General features: G+C 37.2%; 1 protein-coding gene across 1 annotated transcript in view; it reads left to right on the forward strand.

The window, feature by feature from the left end:
* The window catches only part of Sh3gl2 (SH3 domain containing GRB2 like 2, endophilin A1), a 215753-nt gene that overhangs the window by 157910 nt on the left and 35040 nt on the right, over positions 1-22803 (forward strand). The window contains exons 2-3 of the mRNA XM_026397572.2: positions 3353-3421; positions 16472-16544. Of these exons, the coding sequence (XP_026253357.1) occupies positions 3353-3421; positions 16472-16544 (142 nt within the window). The remainder of the gene's footprint in view (positions 1-3352; positions 3422-16471; positions 16545-22803) is intronic.

Below are 22803 nucleotides of genomic sequence, written 5' to 3' on the forward strand. Positions count from 1 at the left end.
TGTTTTATTCAGTGCCTTGATATATTTAGATCCTTTGTGACTTGGAAAAATAGCCCAGATAACAAAGTAGATGTAATTTTGAGTAATACCTTTTTCCCCTTAGGAACATAATTAGATAAGGATTTTTGTATCAACCAACCAATCATGCCAGATCAGTATCTAACTGCTAGCATCGTTCACCTTGTTTAGTGAACTGTTTCTCTCAGAGCAAATGGCAGCTTTTGTAGAGAAGAGAAATGATGTTATATTCTCATTCTCACTGTTGTGCTCCCTTTTCTTTCTCTCTTCCTCTCTTCCCACACAGTTTTTTTTTGTTTGTTTGTAAATTTTTTGTGCATGCATTTGTAAGCTAAAGCGTTAAAGCTTGTGGACTGATGAATTTGCCTCAGTGTGTTTCCAGTTGTCAGTTCTAACCTAATGACCACTGTGATCCCAGTTTCTCATTTGATACAGTGAGCCAGCTACTGTGGTGCTGAGTTTGTGATGGATGCAGAAAGAAGGGAATTAAAATTATTCTCCTTTGAGCACTGTGGTAATGAAACTATGACACAGACCCTTGGGATTTGGATGAGGGCCATGTTTCATTCCCTAGGACTGGTCAAAATGTGGTTATACCAAGATTACCAGGATTCTCTAATATTTCTATACATGGTGGCATTTCTCAGCTGGCTGATTTTTTGTGTACGTTTTGAAAATAAAGTTAAATGTCTGATCCACAAGCCATGTGAGGTGTCTAACTGTAATAATTCTCTTTGACAAAAGTAGAACTTTAGGATATAGTGAGTTTCCTGATCATGGAGACAGTTCTATAAAATGGAGATGACAATTGAAATTGTGTAGCAAATATTTATTTATTGTGAAAGTTCAACAAGATTTGATTTTCACAGCCCAAATTTAATAGTAAACCATGTACTTCAAGAACAAGATGAAAACTCAAATTGACTTCCATGCATATATGAATTTGTTGGGATGAACCCAACTATTATTCATAACTATAAAGCTCTAATAAAAAGAATATGATGAAGAATAATGTGAATTGAAGCTGTTTTCATTGAGCAGATGTGAGAGAGGAAATTAGTGTGGCACAGTAAAAATTTTATCATAGGGAAATTTTGGTATTAATAACCTTTAAGGCCTCTCTCTTCTATTCTTAACTTTCTATAACTTGAACATGAACTTGTAGATCAAGTCCTGGCACTTGGAATTCCACTGGCAGATTCTAAACTGGATTCTAGTTCAGAACCTCTTCCATCTCTCCCTTCCATTTTATGTTTGGCAAAAATCCTTTAGGATGCAGATAAAAACAAAAAACAAAAAACAAAAAAACAACTAGCTGCTGAGCTAGATCCCATTAGTAAGATCGATGCCAGACAAATCCTGGATCTGTGAAGACTGCTTAAAGAATTGGTAATCAGCTTATTCAGGGCACAGGGGAAGAGGCTGATGTTGAATACAGAAAGTTAGGGCAGGGAATCTGTATTTGCCCATCTGGTGTTCTGATTGAACAACAGGCAGAGAAGGACAGCACCAAGGACAGCTCTTCAATGTTGTGATGTGAATCTGAAAAATCCTGCGAGTTGATGTGGAAAAACTAAGGTTCAGGTCCTGGTTCCACCTCTGCCTAGCTAAAAATGTCTATAACTGGCAAGTAATTTAATTAATGCAATCCTCAGTTTACATAAGTTTATTCTACATAGTTCTTGGGGAACACATTAAATGGTAAATTACAAATGAAAGTATGTGTCAGTGATACAATTTAAAGATATTAATATTGTTTTCATTAACCTTTCAGTTTGAATCATAGACCTTTACCTAACCTAAGATTGAATTGTGTTGAAGAAGAAACTAGCACTTTTCCTTAAGTGTGAAATGACAGTTAAATAAACTGATAGAAAAACCAAAATACCACAACAACTACAAACTTTATTGGTGAGAGAAGAGAGCTACGATTTGCTGTATACATTGTGGGTTCAGATATAGGTTCTTTTGGTTTTTATGCCACATAATTTTCATAACAACTCCATGTACATAGCAGAGTAGAGGAGTCAGTTCCCGTGCTCAGCCCCTGCACTTTATTCCTTCTGTTATTATTAGGGGTAGGGGAGGGGAAGGGATGGCATCTGATATTCAGAGTGATAGAAATCTAAGTCTCAGCTTTCCCCAAAGTAGTTTATTCTGAAGGTTTTCCTATGGCAGAAATAAGGTGAGAAGGGTAGAGAGAAAGTGAGAGTAAGAAAGACACCTCCAGCTCCAACAATCATTTATCAGAGCTTCCTTGGCAGGAGCTGGAGCTAGATATCAGAGGCCTCTTTAGAAAGAGATGAGCCAAGCTTACTAGGATAACCCAAGTTGCTGCTGACATCACTGTTCCTTAGTCATGGTGGGGATCCTCCACAATGACTCTCAGCCCAACAGCCAGTGAAGGAAATTAAGAACATAATTGGTTATCAGTGTGAGATAGCTATGTAATATAGTGACGTCTTAGGAAATACTTCTAACTACCTTTACACTTAGGGTATTTTAAGGGAAAATGAAGTCCTGTGTAATCAGTATTCAACTTTCTTTCCTATCTTCAGTGAAATCAGAGTATTTTTATTATCCTTAATTTGAATAATTATTTCAGAAAATATCAGCTTATTGTTTATGAACATGAATTACATGTGGAAATGATAATGTGCATGTGTTAATTTATAAATATAAAATGTATGATAATAGGAAGTGATTGGTTGCAAAGAAATACCTTTACTATATCTTTCCATATAGTTTGCCTTCTGTATGTGAGGATGTGTAGAGAGCTACAGGGAGCTGTGAAAGATAGGTATTCAAGTCCTTTTATCTGAAGATCAACTAGACTGATTTATTTTTATTGTTTGTTTAATAGTTTGATAGATACTTGTGATTATCTGTTCAATAGCCCACTGAGGAATAAGTTGAAGGAGTAGCAATTTTCTACCTAGGTAGAATTTAAGAGCCATTATTGGAGGGAAATGACTATTATATGATACTGCTCCTTAGAACTTCCATAGGAAAATGTTAGTGATTAGGTATATTTGTATGATGATTTGTATAGCAGAAAGAGCACAGCATTGAAATAGGAAGATAGAAGTTTAAAATCTTGCTTCAATACCCACAGAAGGTTGTTTTTAAACCCTCTGAACCACAGTTTCTTACTATGAAAATGGGACTATCCACCTAATTCTGAAAATGATCGTGAGAGTGCATTAAATGATGTTTCTTTTATTTTTTAAAAAAATTTTTGAACCTTTGATGACAAAATGATGTTTCTGAAAGTGCTTAATTACATCTTTGTAAAAGAAACTATAATAATTTTCTTGTTTTTTTCCCCCTGCAGAAAGTAAGTGAGAAGGTTGGAGGGGCTGAAGGAACCAAGCTAGATGATGACTTCAAAGAGATGGAGAGGGTAAGTCCCCACCACCATGAGTTTCCTTTGCTATAAGTTTTCCACCATTAGAGGACCAGGGGGAGCTGCTCTCTACTGTTACCTGAGAACACATTTCATTGTTTTCAAAGATATTGTCCTTTTGAAGTGTATTCCAAAATAGGAGATTTTAAGTATCCTATCATCCCTCAGTGCTATGCTCAGTGAAAAGTGGAGTGTCATAATGCTCTACTCCTAGTAGGTCCTATCATCTCTTTTCTACTTAAGGATTATGTGGAGCTGATGGTTGAATGAGGGTAAGGTGGGAAGAAAAGTGGAGAAGGTGGAGAAAGATGTCCCAAATGTTTTTGGGAGAAGCTGAAGGCTGAGTCACTTTCTGACTGTAGAGGACTTTCTGACAGGATGGTGCCATCCAGATCCATCAGGGTATTATGGAGAGAATGCAGTTTTGGAGCATACCTGCCTTGGCTCCAACTCCATTTCCACCGCTTGTTGCAAAGTACATTTATTGCTCAGAGTGTGTATATATATATATAACATGAGAATACTTATACCCACTTGGAAAATTTTTATTAAGGATTAAGACTAATATAATTAATTTAGGGTTCTGCCTAAAAGATCACAGGTTCTCAATAAATGAAGGTAGAGGTAATGAATAAAATGTCTCATTTCATTTTTCCTGGGATATAAGCCGTATTTTCTCTTTCACCTTGAGGCTGTTCATAGCAAGTGGTATTTAGGCTTATGATGAAGAGTGTGTATTGAATTGTGCAAATATCTTGGGTTTTCAATTGTTGATGGTGATGGATCTGGGAGTACAAATCCTGTACTTGATAAAGACTATCCCAAGCCTGTATAATACCTGGAAACTACATTTAAGAATTATTAAGAATTTTGTTTCTGTACATTTTTATAAAAAGCATTTTTTTCTTTATATTCTGATTTGCCTATATCAGAAATATTTTAGAGGCCTGAGAGATAGATTTAACTTTTTTTTCATTTTGTCCACATCATTTCCAGTGACTGTCTCAATTTTGCTATTTTTTTGTTTGTAAAGTCTTTTTTAATATTTAATTGATTTTATTTTTTAAATACATGACAGTGGAATGCGTTACAATTCTTATTACACATATAGAGCACAATTTTTCATGTCTCTGTTTGTATATAAAGTATATTCACACCAATTCATGTCTCTGTACATGTACTTTGGATAATGGTGTCCATCACATTCCACCATTATTGCTAACCCCCCGCCCCCTTCCTTCCCCTCCTACCCCTCTGCCCTATCTAGATTTTGTCTATTTCTCCCAAGCTCCCCCTCCCTACCCCAGTATGGGTCAGTCACCTTATATCAGAGAAAACATTTGGCATTTGTTTTTTTGGAATTGGTTAACTTTACTTAGCATTATTTTCTCCAACACCATCCATTTACCTGCAAATGCCATGATTTTATTCTCTTTTATTGCTGAATAATATTCCATTGTGTATATATACCACCTTTTAAAAATCCATTCATCTATTGAAGGGCATCTGGGTTGGTTCCACAGTTAAGCTATTGTAAATTGTGCTGCTATAAACGTTGATGTGGCTGTGTCCCTGTAGTATGCTGTTGTTTTTTTTTCAAATTCCATTAAGAGGTTAACTCATTGTTTTTATTTGGTTATCAGAAGAACATACAAGTCATTATTCATTACTAGATGCTGGGGGAAAATTTTACATTGAAGGACTATCAGGCTTATTGGTGCAATAAAGATTTACAATAAACACATCTTTAATTTTTTTTTCTCATTTAATCTCTAATGTAAGAAGCCTCATTGTTTTTTATTAGTTGCTCAAGACAATACAATGATCTTGACATATCATACATTTGATTCAAATGGGTTATGCTGTTTTTAAGTCCTTTGGGTATAGACCAAGGAGTGGGTTAGTTGAGTTAAATGGTGGCTCCATTCCCAGTTTTCCAAGGAATACTGGAAAATACTGCTTTCCATATTGGCTATACTAATTTGCAGTCCCACCAGCAATGTATGAGTATGCCTTTTTCCCCACATCCTCACCAACACTTATTGTTTGTCTTCATAATAGCTGCTATTCTGACTTTAGTGATATCTTAGAGTAATCTTGATTTGCATTTCTCTAATTGCTAGAAATGATGAACATTTTTCCATATATTTGTTAATTGATTGTATATCCTCTTCTGAGAAGTGTCTGTTCAGGTCCTTGGTCCCATTTATGGATTGAGTTATTTGTTTTTGTTTTTGTTTTGTTTTGTTTTGTTTTGTTTTTGGTGCTTAGCTTTTTGAGTTCTTTATATACCCCAGAGATTAGTGCTCTATCTGATGTGTGAGGGGTAAAAATTTGCTCCCAAGATATAGGCTCTCTGTTCACCTCACAGATTGTTTCTTTTGCTGAGAAGAAACTTTTTAGTTTGAGACCATTTCATTTATTGATTCTTGGTTTTAATTCTTGCGCTATATGAGTCTTATTAAGGAAGTTGGGGCCTAATCCCTCATGATGGAAATTAGGGCCTACTTTTTCTTCTATTAGATGCAGAGACTCTGGTTTAATTCCTAGGTCCTTGATCCATTTTGAGTTGAGTTTTGTGCATGGTGAGAGATAGGGGTTTAATTTCATTTTGTTGTATGGATTTCCAGTTTTCCCAGCACCATTTGTTGAAGAGGCTATCTTTTCTCCAGTGCATGTTTTTGGTGCCTTTGTCTAATATAAGATAGTTGTAATTTTATGGGTTAGTCTCTGTGTCCTCTATTCTGTACCATTGGTCTACCAGTCTGTTTTGGTGCCAATACCATGCTGTTTTTGTTACTATTGCTTTGTAGTATAATTTAAGGTCTGGTATAGTGATGCCACCTGCTTCACTCTTCCTGCTAAGGATTCCTTTAGCTATTCCGGGTCTCTTATTTTTCCAGATGAATTTCGTGATTGCTTTTTCTATTTCTATGAGGAATGCCATTGGGATTATAATCAGAATTGCATTAAATCTGTATAGTGCTTTTGGTAGTATGGTCATTTTCATAATATTAATTCTACCTCTCCAAGAGCAAGGTACATCTTTCTGTCTTCTAAGATCTTCTTTGATTTCTTTCTTTAGGGTTCTGTAGTTTTCATTGTATAGATCTTTCACCTTTTTGGTTAAATTGATTTCCCAAGTATTTTATTTATTTGTTTATTTATTTATTTATTTTTGAGGCTATTGTAAATGGGGTAGTTTTCCTCATTTCCCTTTCTGAGGATTTGTCACTGATATACAGAAATGCCTTTGATTTATGGGTATTGTTTTTATATCCTGCTACTTTGCTGAATTCATTCATTAGTTCTAGAAATTTTCTGGTGGAGCTTTTAAGGTCTTCCAGGTATAGAATCGTATCATCAGCAAATAGTACTAATTTAAGTTCTTCTTTTCCTATACATATCCCTTTAATTTCTTTTGTCTGTCTAATTGCTCTGGCCAGTGGTTCAAGAACTATGTTAAATAGGAGTGGTGAAAGAGAGCATCCCTGTCTTGTTCCAGTTTTTAGAGGGAATTCCTTCAATTTTTCTTCATTTAGGATGATGTTAGCCTGGGGCTTAGTGTAGATAGCCTTTTCGATGTTCCCAGCACTGATAAAACAAACAAGCAAAAAAAAAAAAAAAAACAAAAAAAAAAAACCTACTTAAGGTACTGAGACTTCAGCTGTTTGTAAAGTCTTTTTCATTTTTTCTCCTGATAAGTTCATTGATGAACTCAACAAATACTTGCTTTATGCCTCCAGTGATCCAGGAATGTAGGATACACACAGGATTCCTGAGTGTGTGAAATTCATAGTCTAGTGGAGAATGTCTTCTATACCTTGGACACAGGTGACCAGTATGGAAGGCTAACAAAACCTAATGCTGCAGATGCCTGGCACAGGAGAAACCCACCCACACAGGATGGGCAGGGAAGATCTTCAAGCTGTTTACATCAAAGGGTGGAGGCTAAATAAGAGTTAGCAGAGTCTAGTGTGTTTCTTGGAAAGGGAAAAAGATGCGAGTAGATAACACGAGAAAACATTTGAGTTCCTAATATATAAATACTAAGTTGTTAATCAGCAGGGACTAAAATGCCTGTGTTGGTCCCTTTTTTTCATCTTATTAATACCACCTATCTTCAGCCAAAGCTGTCAACCACTGATATTTATAGTTCTGGGAATAGTATTCTGCCCATCCTTCTACAGCATCTAAGTCTCTAAACACTGACACACATTCCCAGAATGTCTTGACTCCTCCACTCCTAATAGTGGAGTTCTTACCCCTTCTAGGAACAGCCACAGGGCTGTGTTAGGCCCAGCCTCGCTCTGTGCCCAGTCTTGCTTAGTCCTCCTTTTATCCTTTGATTCTCTTCCTGAGTACCACATGGCCAGGGCTGTGCCATTATGGCAGATTAGGCAGGGATTTAGAAGTTTGAAACTAAGTACCAAGTGTTGGAAGTTGGTCTTGATTTCAGCATCTTGCAGGACTAAAGCAAATAAGTTACGTAGCTCACTGTCTATGTGAAGACAAAATTTTTGTTTCTTCAGTGAGTCTAAAAAGAAAAGCAAATCTGAAGAATAGAGTTTATCACCAAGCAATTCATTAGACCTTTGGAGACTTATTTTGCTATGAAACCTATGTCAGTCTTACAAGCTAATTAAAATAAAAGGGAATCTTACAAGTATTTTATTTAGGCAAGTACAGATGTCCCTAGAGGATGAAGATGAAATGTAGAATTCATTTCTCTTATTAAGGAAGTTGGGGCCTAATCTCACATGATCGATTATATAAAGTTTCTGAAGGTTTTATTTTTAAAATCCAGAGTTCCTGCAACAAAATAAACTTCTAATTATTTAAAGGACCTACTAATGATTTTGCATTTAGGGTTTTACCTAAGTAAATTCAGAGATTTAGATTTCAGTTCAGTGTCGAAATTATTTTATTTCATCTTATTTCATACATCCTTTGTCTCATCTGTGACTCTTGCAAATTTTGGACTCTACTCATAATTGATTTACTTAAGCTATAAGATTTGCACTAATTGAAAAGCACTTGCTTTGGATTTAGAATCTCAAATCTTTTCTTTCCGGTTAATTTGTCTATTATAATATTTTAGCTCAATGTTCCCAAGCCTTCAGAAGAATTGTCTACCCACAATTGGTTTTCTGATCATCAAACAGTTGAGGTAGAGAGCCCTTTGTTCAGCTGTATTCTCAGATGTGCAATTAGACAACAAAACGAAATAAATTAGAGGTCTGCATTAGGCAGGGCTGCTACTGGGGGAGAGAGGTAGATATTCCTGGAGGTTGTTTCTTTAATTGCTGCCCCACGCTTTCCTGCTAAGATGCAGTCAGATCCCCTCATGTCTCCCAGCCTTCCAGCCTAACCCTCCCTGAGCTGATTTGGGGGAGCCTGTGGCTATGTTGCTCTGCAGGAATCCTTTCCATAATGATCTGTCTCCTCCTCTTAAGTACCTTGAATGAAATTGTTTCTGTTTTAGGCTTAAATGTTATCTGTTGCTTACAAGCTTCATTAAACACAGGCAAAATTCATTACTATGGTGCAGACACTGGGTGGGTTTGTTCCTTGAAAAGCTATAGATTTTTTAAAAATGAAACTTCTAGAATTTGAGGGCTCTCTGATTTCTTCTCTGATTTTATTAGTTACTGTAATGATTCTGTGTTTTTTTGTTGTGTTGTTATGTTCATTAATTCACTTGGAAAATCTGTAAATGATAATGTGTCAGGCATTATACTGGGTACCAAGTACAGAGATAAATGAGGCTCAGTCACTGCTTGAAAGAGGATGCCAATTTTGAGGGGGAAAAAAAAGACACATAAATTTGTAGCAAATAGGACATAGTTCTTAGTGCCATGGGGAAAATCTCTGTAGATCTAGGATAGATGCCTAACTCGATTGGATAGATCAGTGGAAGCTTCCTAGAGGAGAGACTACCTGAATTTTTCCCTTGTCTCTGAAAGTATGGATAATGCAGAATTCCTAGACAAGGGATTTATTGTTATTTTTGTAATGGAAATTCTCTATGTTTTAACTAGAAGAAGTTCTAGGGTTATAAACATGTTTCTAGGCCCTTTAGTAAACAGAATTCTTCTTAAGGGGCAGCCTCAAGTTTTAATAAAAGCAGGATGTTGAGAAAGAATAAGAAGACTGTCCTTGCAAGTGAGATTGAGAAGGTGATGATTGCTGGTAGAGTGGGATGAGGGGAAAGGCTGATAGGACAGTGTCTTTGAGTTGGAGAGGGGTTGAACCCCAAGTGGGAAAACTGGGATTAATGGGTAGAAACCATGGGTAGACAGATTCTGGCTCAATATAGAAAGGACTTTTAGCTATCAGAGGTGTTAAAACAAAAAGACCCCAGAAATTACTGAATTCCCTATCACTGCCCACATTGAAACAGGCTAAACCCATAGTTCCCAGCTGTCTTGTGAAGAACGCTAGTCATCTCTTGAGTTTCATAGCAAGTAATGCGTTACTAACAAGATCTCTTTTTAATGGTGTCACTCTTACTTAGATTCCAGAGATGTCTCTCAAATGGGAGCAAAGGAATAAAAGTTCAGACAACATGTTTAGAGTAGCACACATCTCTGAGTGGGCAAATGGGTGCCCACCATGCCAATTGTGTATCCTTCATGGAGTGTGGTGACAAAGATGTGGCTCATGGGACTGAGATACTCAACTGCTGGTATAAAGCTGTGAGAGGGACGGGAGTCCCACAGATGAGGATCTTCAATGGCATCTTTCTGCCTGGCCTAAAATTTCATGAAGACAAGCTTCCTTTTGACTATGTGTTTATAGTATATTTCCAGACTATTTGTATTAAAGGCAGTGCTCAAGTAGATTAGCAAAATAATGGTAAGAATGATAATGGTCAATGGTAGAATAATCTCCACCTAATACTTTTCTTTTTTTTTTTCACCATCCTTCTAGTAACCACACCTTTGCTGATATTATATTTTGAAAACACTACCAAACTTTCTGAATACATAGGATATCTTCCTTTAAGCAAGGCAGTTTGGGGACAGGCACAACTAATGCTTGGGTTGTAGGAAATGATTAAAAGCCTCACTGTTGGATCAGCCTGGATCTTCCTGCCAACCTTTCCCAGGTGCTGTTTTATTCATGTCTCTGTGACTTGCTTATTCAATTATTCTCATTCCATGGTTCTCAAGTAAGTATGTATACATTCCTAATAGTTGCATTTTCTTAACTTTGATGATAGAAAACTTAAGAATTTGAAAATATTTTAATGTTCCATGTGACATTTTAACTTCTTTCATGTAACCACCATTCATTACCCCATATCCAAGTGGGTGTTTAATTTACCTATTTATTATCGATTGCCAAACCCACAAACTACCTGTGCTCCATTTAAGATGTCTAACATTCTCTTAAACTCTGATTTGCTTCCCTGTGGCAGCATCTGGTATGACTTGGCTTAAGACAGTAGGAAATCATGTCTTCCAGTACTTTTGTTGCTCCATAAAGAATGCCACATTGTTCATGTGTGCACCCTCTAAGTCCAGGAAGCATTGGCTTATGTTTTCTCTAGGAAAGAAAGGTAACATTCAGGCGGCCCTGGACCAGTAACCCCACTCTGGTCAAGTCAGTGCCTTCAGGTATCTGGTATCTTGTCTCTGCAGACTGAGACAGCTGGTGAAACGATCAACTTCATTCATGGATTCAGTATGGCATACTTAGTGAAACTGGCACTGTAGATCAGGGATGAGCAAGTTGTTTGGGCTTTTTGGGGCCGAGGGCCTCTGAGGTCTCTTTTGCAATTCCTCATCAGTGCTTTGAAGCACAAAAGCAATCATCAAGAGTGTTTAAATGAATGAGTGTGATTATATTCTCATAAAGCTTTGTCTGAGGACATTAAATGTGAATTTATAGAATTATGAGCAATATAGTAGTCTTATTTTAATTTCTTTTTCCACTTAAAAAATGTAAGAATAAGTAGTGACCAGCCTCATCTGATTCATTGACTACAGTTTGCCAAACTCTGACTTAGCACGAAGACAAAACTATTATAGTAAGTAAAGAAAGTTGACAGCTATTTTTGTCCCTCTCTGAAGTTGTAAATTATAAGACTGGATCGTAGAGAAAGGACCTCCTAACTCTAAAATATTCGTAGTTGCTAAAATCTTGGCATTGAGAAAATTGAAGGAAAATACCCAGAATGTATGCCCATGATTTTACCTTTAGGAAAAAACCTTATTTCACTCAAAGGTTTTTATTTCCTAAAAGCATGCCTATATTTACATATATTTATGTTTTCACCTCCTTTAAAGAGCCTTACCCTACCATCCTCCTTACTAGTCCCGGGCAAGAATAGTTAGCTTAGGAGCTCACAAAAATGGAAGTTGCTGTAATTTAGGATGATCAAAGCTTATTTTTAAGTAATTGGAAAATTGGGGAATTGAAGAAATAAAGAACTATATGTCATAATTTCAAAGTTACACTGTGTTTTTCTTAAGTGAAAATAAACTCTTGCTTATAATAAATGATGTAAGGGTACATCTTCTTCATGTTCATTTTATCAGTTCTGATAATAAGAGAATATGTTCTTGCCTGTTAAGGTATAGCTTTCCTAGCCAGTACCTTGCAAGCCACGTTTAGGATTGTGATCCATGGCTTGTCCAATACAGTATAACCTAGCAAAAATCCTGAACGTTATTATTGAGGACAGAGATGGAGAGAGATGAGAACTTAGTCAGCCTCCTCCTGACAGATGACTCTGGAATAGCAAATGGTCATGAGACAATTCAACTCTAGTTCTCTTTCTTAGAAACCTAATCCATGACCTTGAGTTTGCTTCCCATAATAACACTAGCTGTGTGACCCTAGGGAGCTCCTTCCCTTTTCTAGGCCTTAAGACTCTCACTTTTGAAAAATCAAGGCTTTGGACTAATTGTGCTTCTGGTCTCTTCTTCTTATGGTTATTAACTTAATCGAGTGATTATCTGTCAGAGTACATAAAGATCAAGGGCTCATGAATGGATTTGCTAAAAGCTGTTTCCTGTTGGTGTATGTCGTGAAAAGAAAATACACAAATAATTCTATTGGATCAAGTCTTTTTTCCCCCAAAGATGGACTTACAAAGAAGCCCATTTTATGCTCTGATCAACAGTGTTTGGATAGAGCTGGTTCTGTATGATGCCTGGATTAGGTAACCAGAGAGGTTGAAGGAGTCAGCCTCAGTGGACAACAGGACCTGTAATGGTCCTGGGAGACTTTGGTCAAGTCATCAGTGACACTGGAATACTTTCTATTCCCAAGTCTTTTTAAGGTTGAATCCACTCTAGGTACCCCAAATGGTACTCTAATATTGGTATCTCCAAGATCCCTGTGCCTCTGGGACCACTGGCTTTAACCAAGTGAATGGCCTCTCTGTAGAGAGCCTTAGTAGTTAAGCTCCATATTTACAAAGCTTGGTAGGGCTAGGGGTTCCCCCACTTGAATGACAACTACTTTTTACAGCCTTCCTTGCTGAATCTCCTGTGGACAATGTGAGGTTTTTGCTGTTGGCACCAGCTTCTGCAGAGGCACCTTTGGAACTGAGAATTTGTGGCTCAGCAGCTCAGCATGGGAGAGTCCTCCTTCTGTAGGGCTCAGGGTGGGATAATTTTTGTGATTGGAGCTTTATAGAATTTGAGGATATTCAAAATGAAACAGAAGATGGGATGACAGCTGCTTTCCTCCTGACCTTTTTGGTTGACTGCTGTCAGGTTCTTTGTCCATGTGGGGGAGGGTACAAACTCCTTCTCAACTCTGACTTGGTATCTCTCCTCAGGCTGGAGCATGCCCCTGTTGCCTGTCCTCTAAGGAAGATATAGGGTAGTGTTTAGGAACACAGTCTCTGGAGCAGGTGTCCTAGGCTCTATTTCCTCATCCATGTAATAATATTTAAATCCCTTAGACTGGTTTTTGACAAATAGAAAACATCTTGTGATAGTAATGGTTATTATTATTATTAAGGACAGAGAAGGAAGAAAGCTAGAAATAATTGGTCTCCTAGCAGCAGAAGACATCAGGGCCATCTGACAGTTCCAGTCTTCTGGCACTCCTTCTTAGAAACCTTGATTTTGGGAACTGTTTTCCTTCCTATCATAGCCAGAGGATTTCTGGATATATCCAACATCTTCTTCCTTAATGCCTGTCATATAGTTAGCAGGTGATCTGCATTTGTCTTCCTACCACTCATGTTCTCTGAAGCTTCTGCATGTTTGTTCTTCATATACCCTTTGGATTCATTGTCCTGACCCTAAACCATTCCATGACTTGAGGACATAGATACTGACGTTTTACTAATACTACCAGGACCTCCATGTGTGGTAGCAGAAGGCATGCAGTGCATAACTCCAAGGGCTACTGTTCTTTTTAGAACTAATCTCCGAACTATATGTTCCATCCCAAAACATCTTAAAAATTTGAGTCAATCACTCAGAATAGCCAAAGAAATCCATAGCAAGAAAAGTAAAGCAAGAGGCATCACAACACCAGACCTTAAATTTTACTGCAGATTGTTCAGGTCCTTGGCCCATTTGTTGATTGGGTGGGAGGGAATGGGAGGGAGAAGGGGAATTGCATGGAAGATGGAAGGAGACCCTCATCTTTATACAAAATACATGTATGATGATGTGAGGGGAAAAAAAAGAAATGTGTCACATTAGATTGGGTAGAGAGAAGTGATGGGAGGGGAGGGGTGGAGAGGGGTGGGGTAGGGGGCTTAAGAAGGGCAGCAGAATAAAATAGACACTAGTTTTTCTGGGTGTATATACGTGTCTGTATAACCAATGTGATTCTGCAACCTGTACACTCTGAAAAATGAGAAATTATACCCCATTTGATTCAAATGTATGATATGTCAAGATCATTGTACTGTCATGTGCAACTAATAAAAAATAAATAAATAAATAAACAAATAAAAAATAAAAATACACAGTAGACTAGTAGAGTGCAACTGAGATGGACCTTAAGTCCTTCTTGTCAATGAATATTCACAATTATCTGTAAAGCCTAATAAGTTATTTTCCCTTTTTTCTACTATATATCTGTATGATGCTGGATTTCCTTGATATATTTCAGCACAAACCAATACATTGCAACAGACTGAATGTGGAAGCTGCTAGAAGATTCCAGCTGACTCCCATTAAGGAAGACATTTAAAAGATTTGTAAAACTGCCACTTTTTTATTCGCAATATCTTTTCTGAAAATATAGATTTTTTTAAAAAAAAAGTGTTACTTATGCTTACATTCACTGTCTATATTATTGTTATTTCAAAATAAATTAACAAAAAAAAAGAAAGTAGAGATTATCATGCTAAGTGAAATAAGCCAATCCCCCCAAAACAGAGGCTGAATATTCTCTCTGATATGTGGATAATAACTCACAAAAGGGGTGGGAGTTAGGGAATAATTGAAGTACTTTGGATTAGACAAAGGGGAATTAAGAGAAGAGAGGGGGAATGGGAATAGGAAAGATAGTAGAATGAGTCAGACATTACTTTCCTATGTGCGTATGTGATTACATGACCTATGTACTTCTACAAGTACAACCAGAAGAAAGAGAAATTATATTCCATGTATGTATAATATTTCAAAGTACATTCTATTGCCATGTATAACTAATGAGAATAAATTTTAAAGAAGTTGAGTCAATCAAAAGAACTTGGTACAAGACTCATTTGCAAGCCGGTAAATCTGAAATAGTATGCTTTTAAAGATAGTTTTATACCATGATTCCTTGACAAAAGAAATTTTTTTCCTCTGTTTATCCCTGTAACAGTGCACACACAGAGTTATGTGACTGTCATGGAATGGGAGATTATTAAGCACTGAAAACTGAACTGCAAGATGAAATCTTTTAATAGGTAGATTATGGAATACAAGGAGGTTTATGCCATGCAAGGCTGATTTTATATGTGTATACAATAAACTATGGAAGCTTTTTAGATTTGAGGGAGGAGCCCTTGATCTCCAATAAACAGATGAAAAAATTTTCATGCACTTAATATCCAAATTTCACTATTAAAATTGCCTCCTATGCCTGATACGTATGCTATATAGTACATGCATGTACCTGGAACACATGGATGCATTTATTTCCATCAGTCATTTTCCCTGTAGTGTGAACGAGTGTACCATACGTGTTGACAAGAAAGGATTTGGTGGAGCAAGGTGGAGGGGATCTGGTTGCATTGAGTAGTTTCCATCATCTCTTCCCATGGGAAGACGGGCCTGACAGGGAGGGCTTAGTGAACAGCCAGTGCTGACCACGCAGAATTTTTTTGAGATAGACTCTAACATCACAGTTTTTATTTAGAGTTTACCTTATGTTCAAGGATTGGTCAAATATGTTAACTGAAGATTTTTGTATCCTTAGGATGTTCTCAGAAGTTAAATAAAATCTTTCCTTCTCACACTTGAGTAAGCAGAGTTGATACTGCATTCTTTTCTCTTTTTCTGTCATTTTTTTATTTATTTAGTTGGTAGCAGCAGTTGAAACCAGGGACACTTAACCATAGAGCCATATCCCAGGCTTTTTGATTTTTATTTTTTATTTTAAAACAGGGTCTTGTTAAGTTGCTTAGGGCCTCACTAAATTGCTGAGGCTGACTTTGAACTTGTGATCCTCCTGCCTGGCCTCCCAAGCCCCTAGGATTACAGGCAGGCCCCATCACACCTGGCACATTATTTTTTCTTTTGAGCAGTGAAATCTGCCACCATACGTGGCTCTTCATAGACATCCATTAAATGCCTCTGGAAAAAAATATGATTCATTGTCTCAATCTTATTTTTGCCAGAAGATAATGAAGCATATTTTGAAACAAATTTTAGGCAATTACTAGCTTCCTCCTTGAATACATATGTTTTTCAGATCTTGATAGACAGTCATTATTCCTTTTAGCATTTCCCCACAGTCCCTCACCTTCTACTGCTGGACTTGATATTACTCTGTTGTCCCAATAGTGGTTTTCTATAGACTTAACAAAAACACTAATGATTTCTGTTATTCAGGATGTGTATTTTCTCATTTCAGAAAGTGGATGTCACCAGCAGGGCTGTGATGGAAATAATGACTAAAACAATTGAATACCTTCAACCTAATCCAGGTAAGGGATTGTCTTACCTGTATTTAGCATGCCTCCCAATTAATCTTTAGCTTCTCTTTGATAGACATTTTCAGTTTGGTGGGCTTCTTCATCAGTCTGCTTTTCTGGAGGTTCAGTGACATCACATATAGTGCTTCAACTGGGGGAGGGTGACTTTTTAATTTTTTTTAAGAGAGAGAGAGAGAATTTTTTAATATTTATTTTTTAGTTTTTGGCAGACACAACATCTTTGTTTGTATGTGGTGCTGAGGATGGAACCCAGGGCCGTGTGCATGCCAGGCAAGCACTCTACCGCTTGAGCCACATCCCCAGCCCAGGAGGGTGATTTTTTAAAGCTCACTTTGCAGTAACCAGAGGATCTGTGATATTTTATCCAGCCATGGTGTATTTAACAAATGGTGTGCATGGACAGCTTGATTGACATATAATGTCATGTCTCATGCTCTTATCACTTGACCTTTAATTTGCAAGAGATGGTAAGGAATAAAATGTGTATATTTTTAAGATAAGATATAATCCCAGAAGATGTGAAAAAAGTTGGAAGGTGAATACTTTGGTGAAATACAAAGGGTTTTTGTTCTTCTGGCATCAGAGGGTTGTCTTTGATTCTGATTCTTCTAACCTTAGAGGAAAGAATTGTAATAGAAATAATGCAGCTATACTTTGAAAAGAGAACCAGATAGAACTGGCTCTTTCAATAGGCTTAAGGTGTAGCAAAGTAGAACAACCTATATCATAAGCCTCCTCATTATACTTTCTCTATATCTGTTCCTGACCACAGGGTGTAAAACTCAAAGCAGGGCCAAATATACGGATATTTGGAAGCATTTGTTTTTGAGACTAGTTTCTTTGGGAGTTTTAGGTTGGACTGCCATGTCCCTGGTGGTTCTTGGAAAGATGGTGCAGGCGACTGTCTCAGCCCCGGTGGGTTTGGATACAGAGCCTACGTGGGCAAGAAACAAGGAAAGTGGAGTGTTTGAGATCAAATGAAGTCCCAGTGCTCCTAGTAAGGCTGCTACTCTCTCTTGCCCCCACCCCCCGCCAGCCCCAGTGTTGCAGCTTTCAATCACATTTTGTTTACCTATGGCAGCACAGCTGCTATTTTGAAGATGAACAAACTATGTGGGAATAACATTCTGTTTTCTTTTTCCTTCTTAAAACATGCTAGAGATGAGATAATGTGAGGGTGGAAAATATAGAAAAAAATATGGGAAAGGATGGGAACCAGGAATTTAATTGATAGCAGACCAAAGAAGTTTTCAAATGGTTATTAGCAAGTTAGATAAAAAACAAAACAAAACAAAATACAAGCCCCTAATTTTTACCCAAAGCCTTCTTCATAACCTTTTTATTCCACAGAAATACAAAGATACCTTAGCTGTATGCTTAGGCCATAATATTTCACAACAGTAATTGGTCAGATTTTGAAAAGAGAACTACTTATCCTGCTTCACCCCAGGAAATAATTGTTTTGGGCAAGAAACTTTTCTCTTTATTTTTGCATAGGATATTAAAGTACCCTATGATTTCCTGAGATTCACACATGAATTTTGCTAGTAATTCACAGTTTGGGGCTAAATATAGGGGACAGGGAGAGAAATATAATGTTTATTGAGCAATAATGCATTTTCATCACAGTGCTAGTTACAGTAACTGTCTCATCTTTTAAAGTGAATATTTTCTTAATATAAAAATGAAATATAACTGAACAATTTATAGTGTAAAGAATGGACTAAAAATTCACTGTGTTAACAAATCCTCTTTGGGAACCTGTCTTTTTCTTGAGAGTAATTAGAATTATACTGTGTTATGGATAGGTGTAGGGAGTTGAATAGTATGTTCTCCTGCACACCCCCCCCCCCCACACAGCATTCAGGTCTACTCAGAACTTCAGAAAGTGACCTCATTTGGAAATAGGATCTTTGAAAATATAATTAGTTAAGAATCTTTAGATGAACTCCCTCTGAATTTATAGTGGACCCTAAATCTAAGAACTGGTGCCCTTGTAAGAGAAGGAGAGAGAGGACAAGAGAGACTCAGAAGACAACTATGGGAGGAATGAGAGCAGAGGTGGGAGTTGTGACACCTTGGCATAAGCCACAGAATGTCAGGAGCCACCACAGGTGGGAAGAGGCAAGGAAGGATTTCTCCCACAGAGCATCTGCAAAAAACCAACCTTGCTGACACTTTAGTTTCAGATTTCTTGACCTGTGAGAGAATAAAGTCTGTTGTCTAAGCCATCCAGTTTGCAGTAATATGAAATGGCAGCCTGAGAAAGCAAATGCTATGGACAGCTTCATTCTATGCACAGAAATATCAAGGGCCAGAGAAATTAAGAAACTGTTGCAGTCACATATCCAAGAAGGGATGAAGCTGAGCCTCTTAAATCCACGTGATTTCTGTTAATGCCCTCCTGCCCCTTAGAAGAATGAGTTCCATTTCATTTATATTTAAAGGGTTCTTTACTTTCAGAGTAGATATACTGAAAATTCAGAAAGAAAACATTGTGAGATTGAGGCTTATTTTTTATTTTGATTAAAAATGGTTAAAGGAGGATGTAATTGAGGGAGATATGTATTTTTAGAAATGAACATGCTAATTAATTGCCAATATATGGTTTTATGTCTCTTTGAGAATTGAATGGTTATCTACTGTCCAGAAGAACAATTAAGGCCATCACCAAGCAGTCTCAGTTTGGTTTCAGAAAAGCATTTATTTATGGGAAAGTCACATATACCCAAATAAATAAGTGTTACTCCTAAGCATTCAGAAGCAAATGAAATTTCATATAGTCATTCTTCAGAATTTGAAAAATCTGTGTTTAATGGTTTATGAGATAGAAATAAAATTTATTCATGTTTGGGGTTTAGATTCTCCTTGAATTCTTGCCTTGGGAGCAGACACAGCATAGAACTCCTGGAAGGTACACTGATTATTCAGAACCCAGGTGTCCTTTTGGAGCTGGCACAGGAGTCTGGCCAACACTTGGAGGCACTCAGTCTTTGGGTACAGTAGAACATAAATAATATTCCAGATTCATGCCTTGTGTAAGTATTTTAACTGCCCTGCTCTTAGGGACCAGAGCTGGGTCAGTAAGTCTGGATAGCTGGGTTCTGGTTCTGAATAAGCAAGACCGGGCTTGGTTCAGGACTGGCGCTGATGCCAAGTGACAAATTGACATGGGTAGCCAGTACAAGCAGTAGAAACTAATGCTTTGAAGGTACTTTGAGAGTGCCCTGAAATAGAGGTACTCTCAAAGGTGCTTGCTGGGTTTCAGATCTTGTGGTTGTGGAGCTTACATAGCTTTTATGTTCTCAAAACTTAAGTTCTGTTGAAATAATGACCAAGGAGGTGCTGATTAATTTTTAGGAATTCATGGATATGCTCTGTGAAAGTCCCACATTTGTACTTGCCCACCTCCACAGTGACATTTTAAAAAGGCAAATCTGATCATATGACTATCTTTCATAAAACCCTCAATGGCTTTTCGTGCTTTTAGGATTAAGTTTCAAATTTTCACCATGGCTTAAAGGGTCCTGCCTTCCTCCTCATCAGCCCTTTCCCCTCCACCTTGCTAAGCTAACAGCTCTTTCAGGTCCAGGTATACAAGGCATGCAGAAACCTTCCTTGGCCGTGTCATTGTTCTGTTCCTCTTGTAAGTTCAGCTGCTTTTCAGCAGTGGCACATGTCATCCTTATTGAAATTATGTAACATGTTTGTTTTTTCCCTCTCTGTGAGGTCAATATCATGCCTGTCTGATTCACTGCTATATCCCAAGCCCCCAGTCCAGTTCAGGCAGCCAGCAAGCTCATGGCTATTTGAATAAATGAATTAGGAAGCACAGTTAACAGTCAGTAGCTAATATAATGCAACTGCTCTACAAAGGAGAGGAGGTAAAAGCTTTTCTCTTCCCAAACCATTGGAACCACACATACAACAGGCATTTATCACATGCATATTCTTCTAGTGGGCCAACTCTAGATGTTTCTGGGGTAAAATAAGACCCATATCAGGTCCATCTCTCTGGTACTTGACAGTGTAACAGTTTAGTTGACACACACTCTGAGGAGGGTGGAACACGGGGCTTCACAGCTAATTCCTTGTGGAAATTCCAGCTGATTGATGAGGCGAGGAAAAGTGGGACACAGGCACTCAATAGGCCAGCAGTTCTGCCCTGTGAAGCAGAGCTTTCAAGGGTGTGAAAGGGATCTGTAAGGTCTTCCAGCTGGGACTGTGACATTCAGACAGGAGTAGCATAACCAGTGCCAATTTCTAAGCTGACTGGATAAGGTATTTATAGAAAATATTTCTAAAATTTATTTTTGACTGATGCATAGAAATAAAATTTATCCATGTTCAGGGGCACCATGTAATGTTTCTATATATGTATACATTGCATAGTATTTCATACTTACCTCTTCAAACATTGGCCATTTCTTTATGGCAACAATATTCAAAATCCTCTAGTTTTATGAACTATACAATACTACTTGTTATGTGTAGCCATCCCACTGTGCAGTAGCACTCCAGAACTTCTTACTCCTGTCTCATTGTAGCTTTGCACCCATTGATCCACCGCTCCCCATCCATACCCCACCTGACTGTACCCTTCTTCTGGTAACCACCATTCTATTCTCAACTTTTGTGAGGTCAGCTTTTGCAGATTGTACATATGAGTGAGACCATGTGGTATTTGTGTTTCTGTGCCTGAATTAATTCACTTAAACATAATGATCTCCAGTTCCATTCATGTTGTTGCAAATGTCAGGACTTTATTCATTTTATGACTGAGTAGTTCCATTGTGTATCTGTACCACATTTTTTTTATTCATCCATCCCTTGATAGATACTTATTTAGTTGTTCCCATCTCCTGGCTCTTGTGAGTAGTGCTGCAGTGAGCGTGGGAGTGCCAGTGTCTCTCTGACAGGGACTGATTTCATTTCCTTTGAGTATATTGCTAGTAATGGGATTGCTGGGTGATAGGGTACTTCTGTTTTTAATTTTTTGAGACTTTGAGGAACCTCTATACTGGTTCACATAATGGTTGTACCAGTTAACTTTATCTTCACCAGTGTGCAAGAGCCCCCTTTGTAGATAAGAAGTAATTTGAACATGAAAAGTACTAGTACAAATTCTTGCTCTAAGAGAAAATATCATAGCACAAAATATAAATCAGTTTTTATATTTAAGTGTTCTGATGCCTTGTGGGGAAGAAAAAGGCACTAAATAGGCATTGTCAGTTTATATAATGCAGACCACGTATGTAATTACAAATTTTCTAAGAGCTACATCAAGAGAGTAAAATGAAAGGTGAAATTAATGACATTTTATTTAACCAAACATGTAAAATACTGATATAGACAATTATAAAGGCATTTTACATTCTTTTTTTTTTCCTGTCATACTAAGTCTTTGAAATTCAGTGTGTATTTTATATTTCCTGCACATCTCAGTTTGGACTAGCCACATTTTAAGTGCTCCAAAGCTCTTTGTGGACAGTGGTTTCTGTAACAGATAGCGTAATGTCAGAGAATTCTATATTCAACCAGTTTAAAATTTGAATTATGCACTACATAGTTTCATAAATGTTTAATGTGTTCGTAGTTAATAAATGTTTAATGTTTGCCACCTTAGTTTATGCATTAGTATATTTTATTTTCAATAGAAAAATGAAGTGTTTAGGATCAAGCTGAAGACCATTAAGTTATTGTACTTTAAACATCCGAAAATTCATTTCATGGTAATGTTGTGGAGATTCTCCCTCAAACAGAATCACAGATTGGAGTGTGAATCCTTTCCTGCTGTAGCATACTTTGTTAAGGTAGAGACTTTTTCACTTAACACTGAGAAATTATTCTGACCCTAATGTCATAAACCAATACAGATTTCTAGGCTGCTGAGAAAAAATGTAGTTTGAACATAAAAATATTATGTGTAGTAGAGATTTTCTCTACATAAATTCTAGTCCTTTAAATGCCTTAGAGGTCTTTTTCCAGTGTATCCAAGATTCAGGTATTAAATTTGGGTCATTAGATTTCTATTCAGTATTTTTAAATAATAATCTCAAATCTCATTTGTGGAATGTTGCCTTTGGGGGAAAAAAGTTAGCTGCATTAGATCTAAAACATCTCATTAGTCCCTGGAAAGATATTACATCAAAATTACACTTCTTTCCCACAGGCTGCCCTTTTAATCATCGTCTTCCAAACATGAATAAATATAATGATTATAAGATATTTTGGTGGTGGCGGAACTGAA

This window comes from Urocitellus parryii, chromosome 4 (assembly GCF_045843805.1).
Source record: "Urocitellus parryii isolate mUroPar1 chromosome 4, mUroPar1.hap1, whole genome shotgun sequence".
NCBI lineage: Eukaryota > Metazoa > Chordata > Mammalia > Rodentia > Sciuridae > Urocitellus > Urocitellus parryii.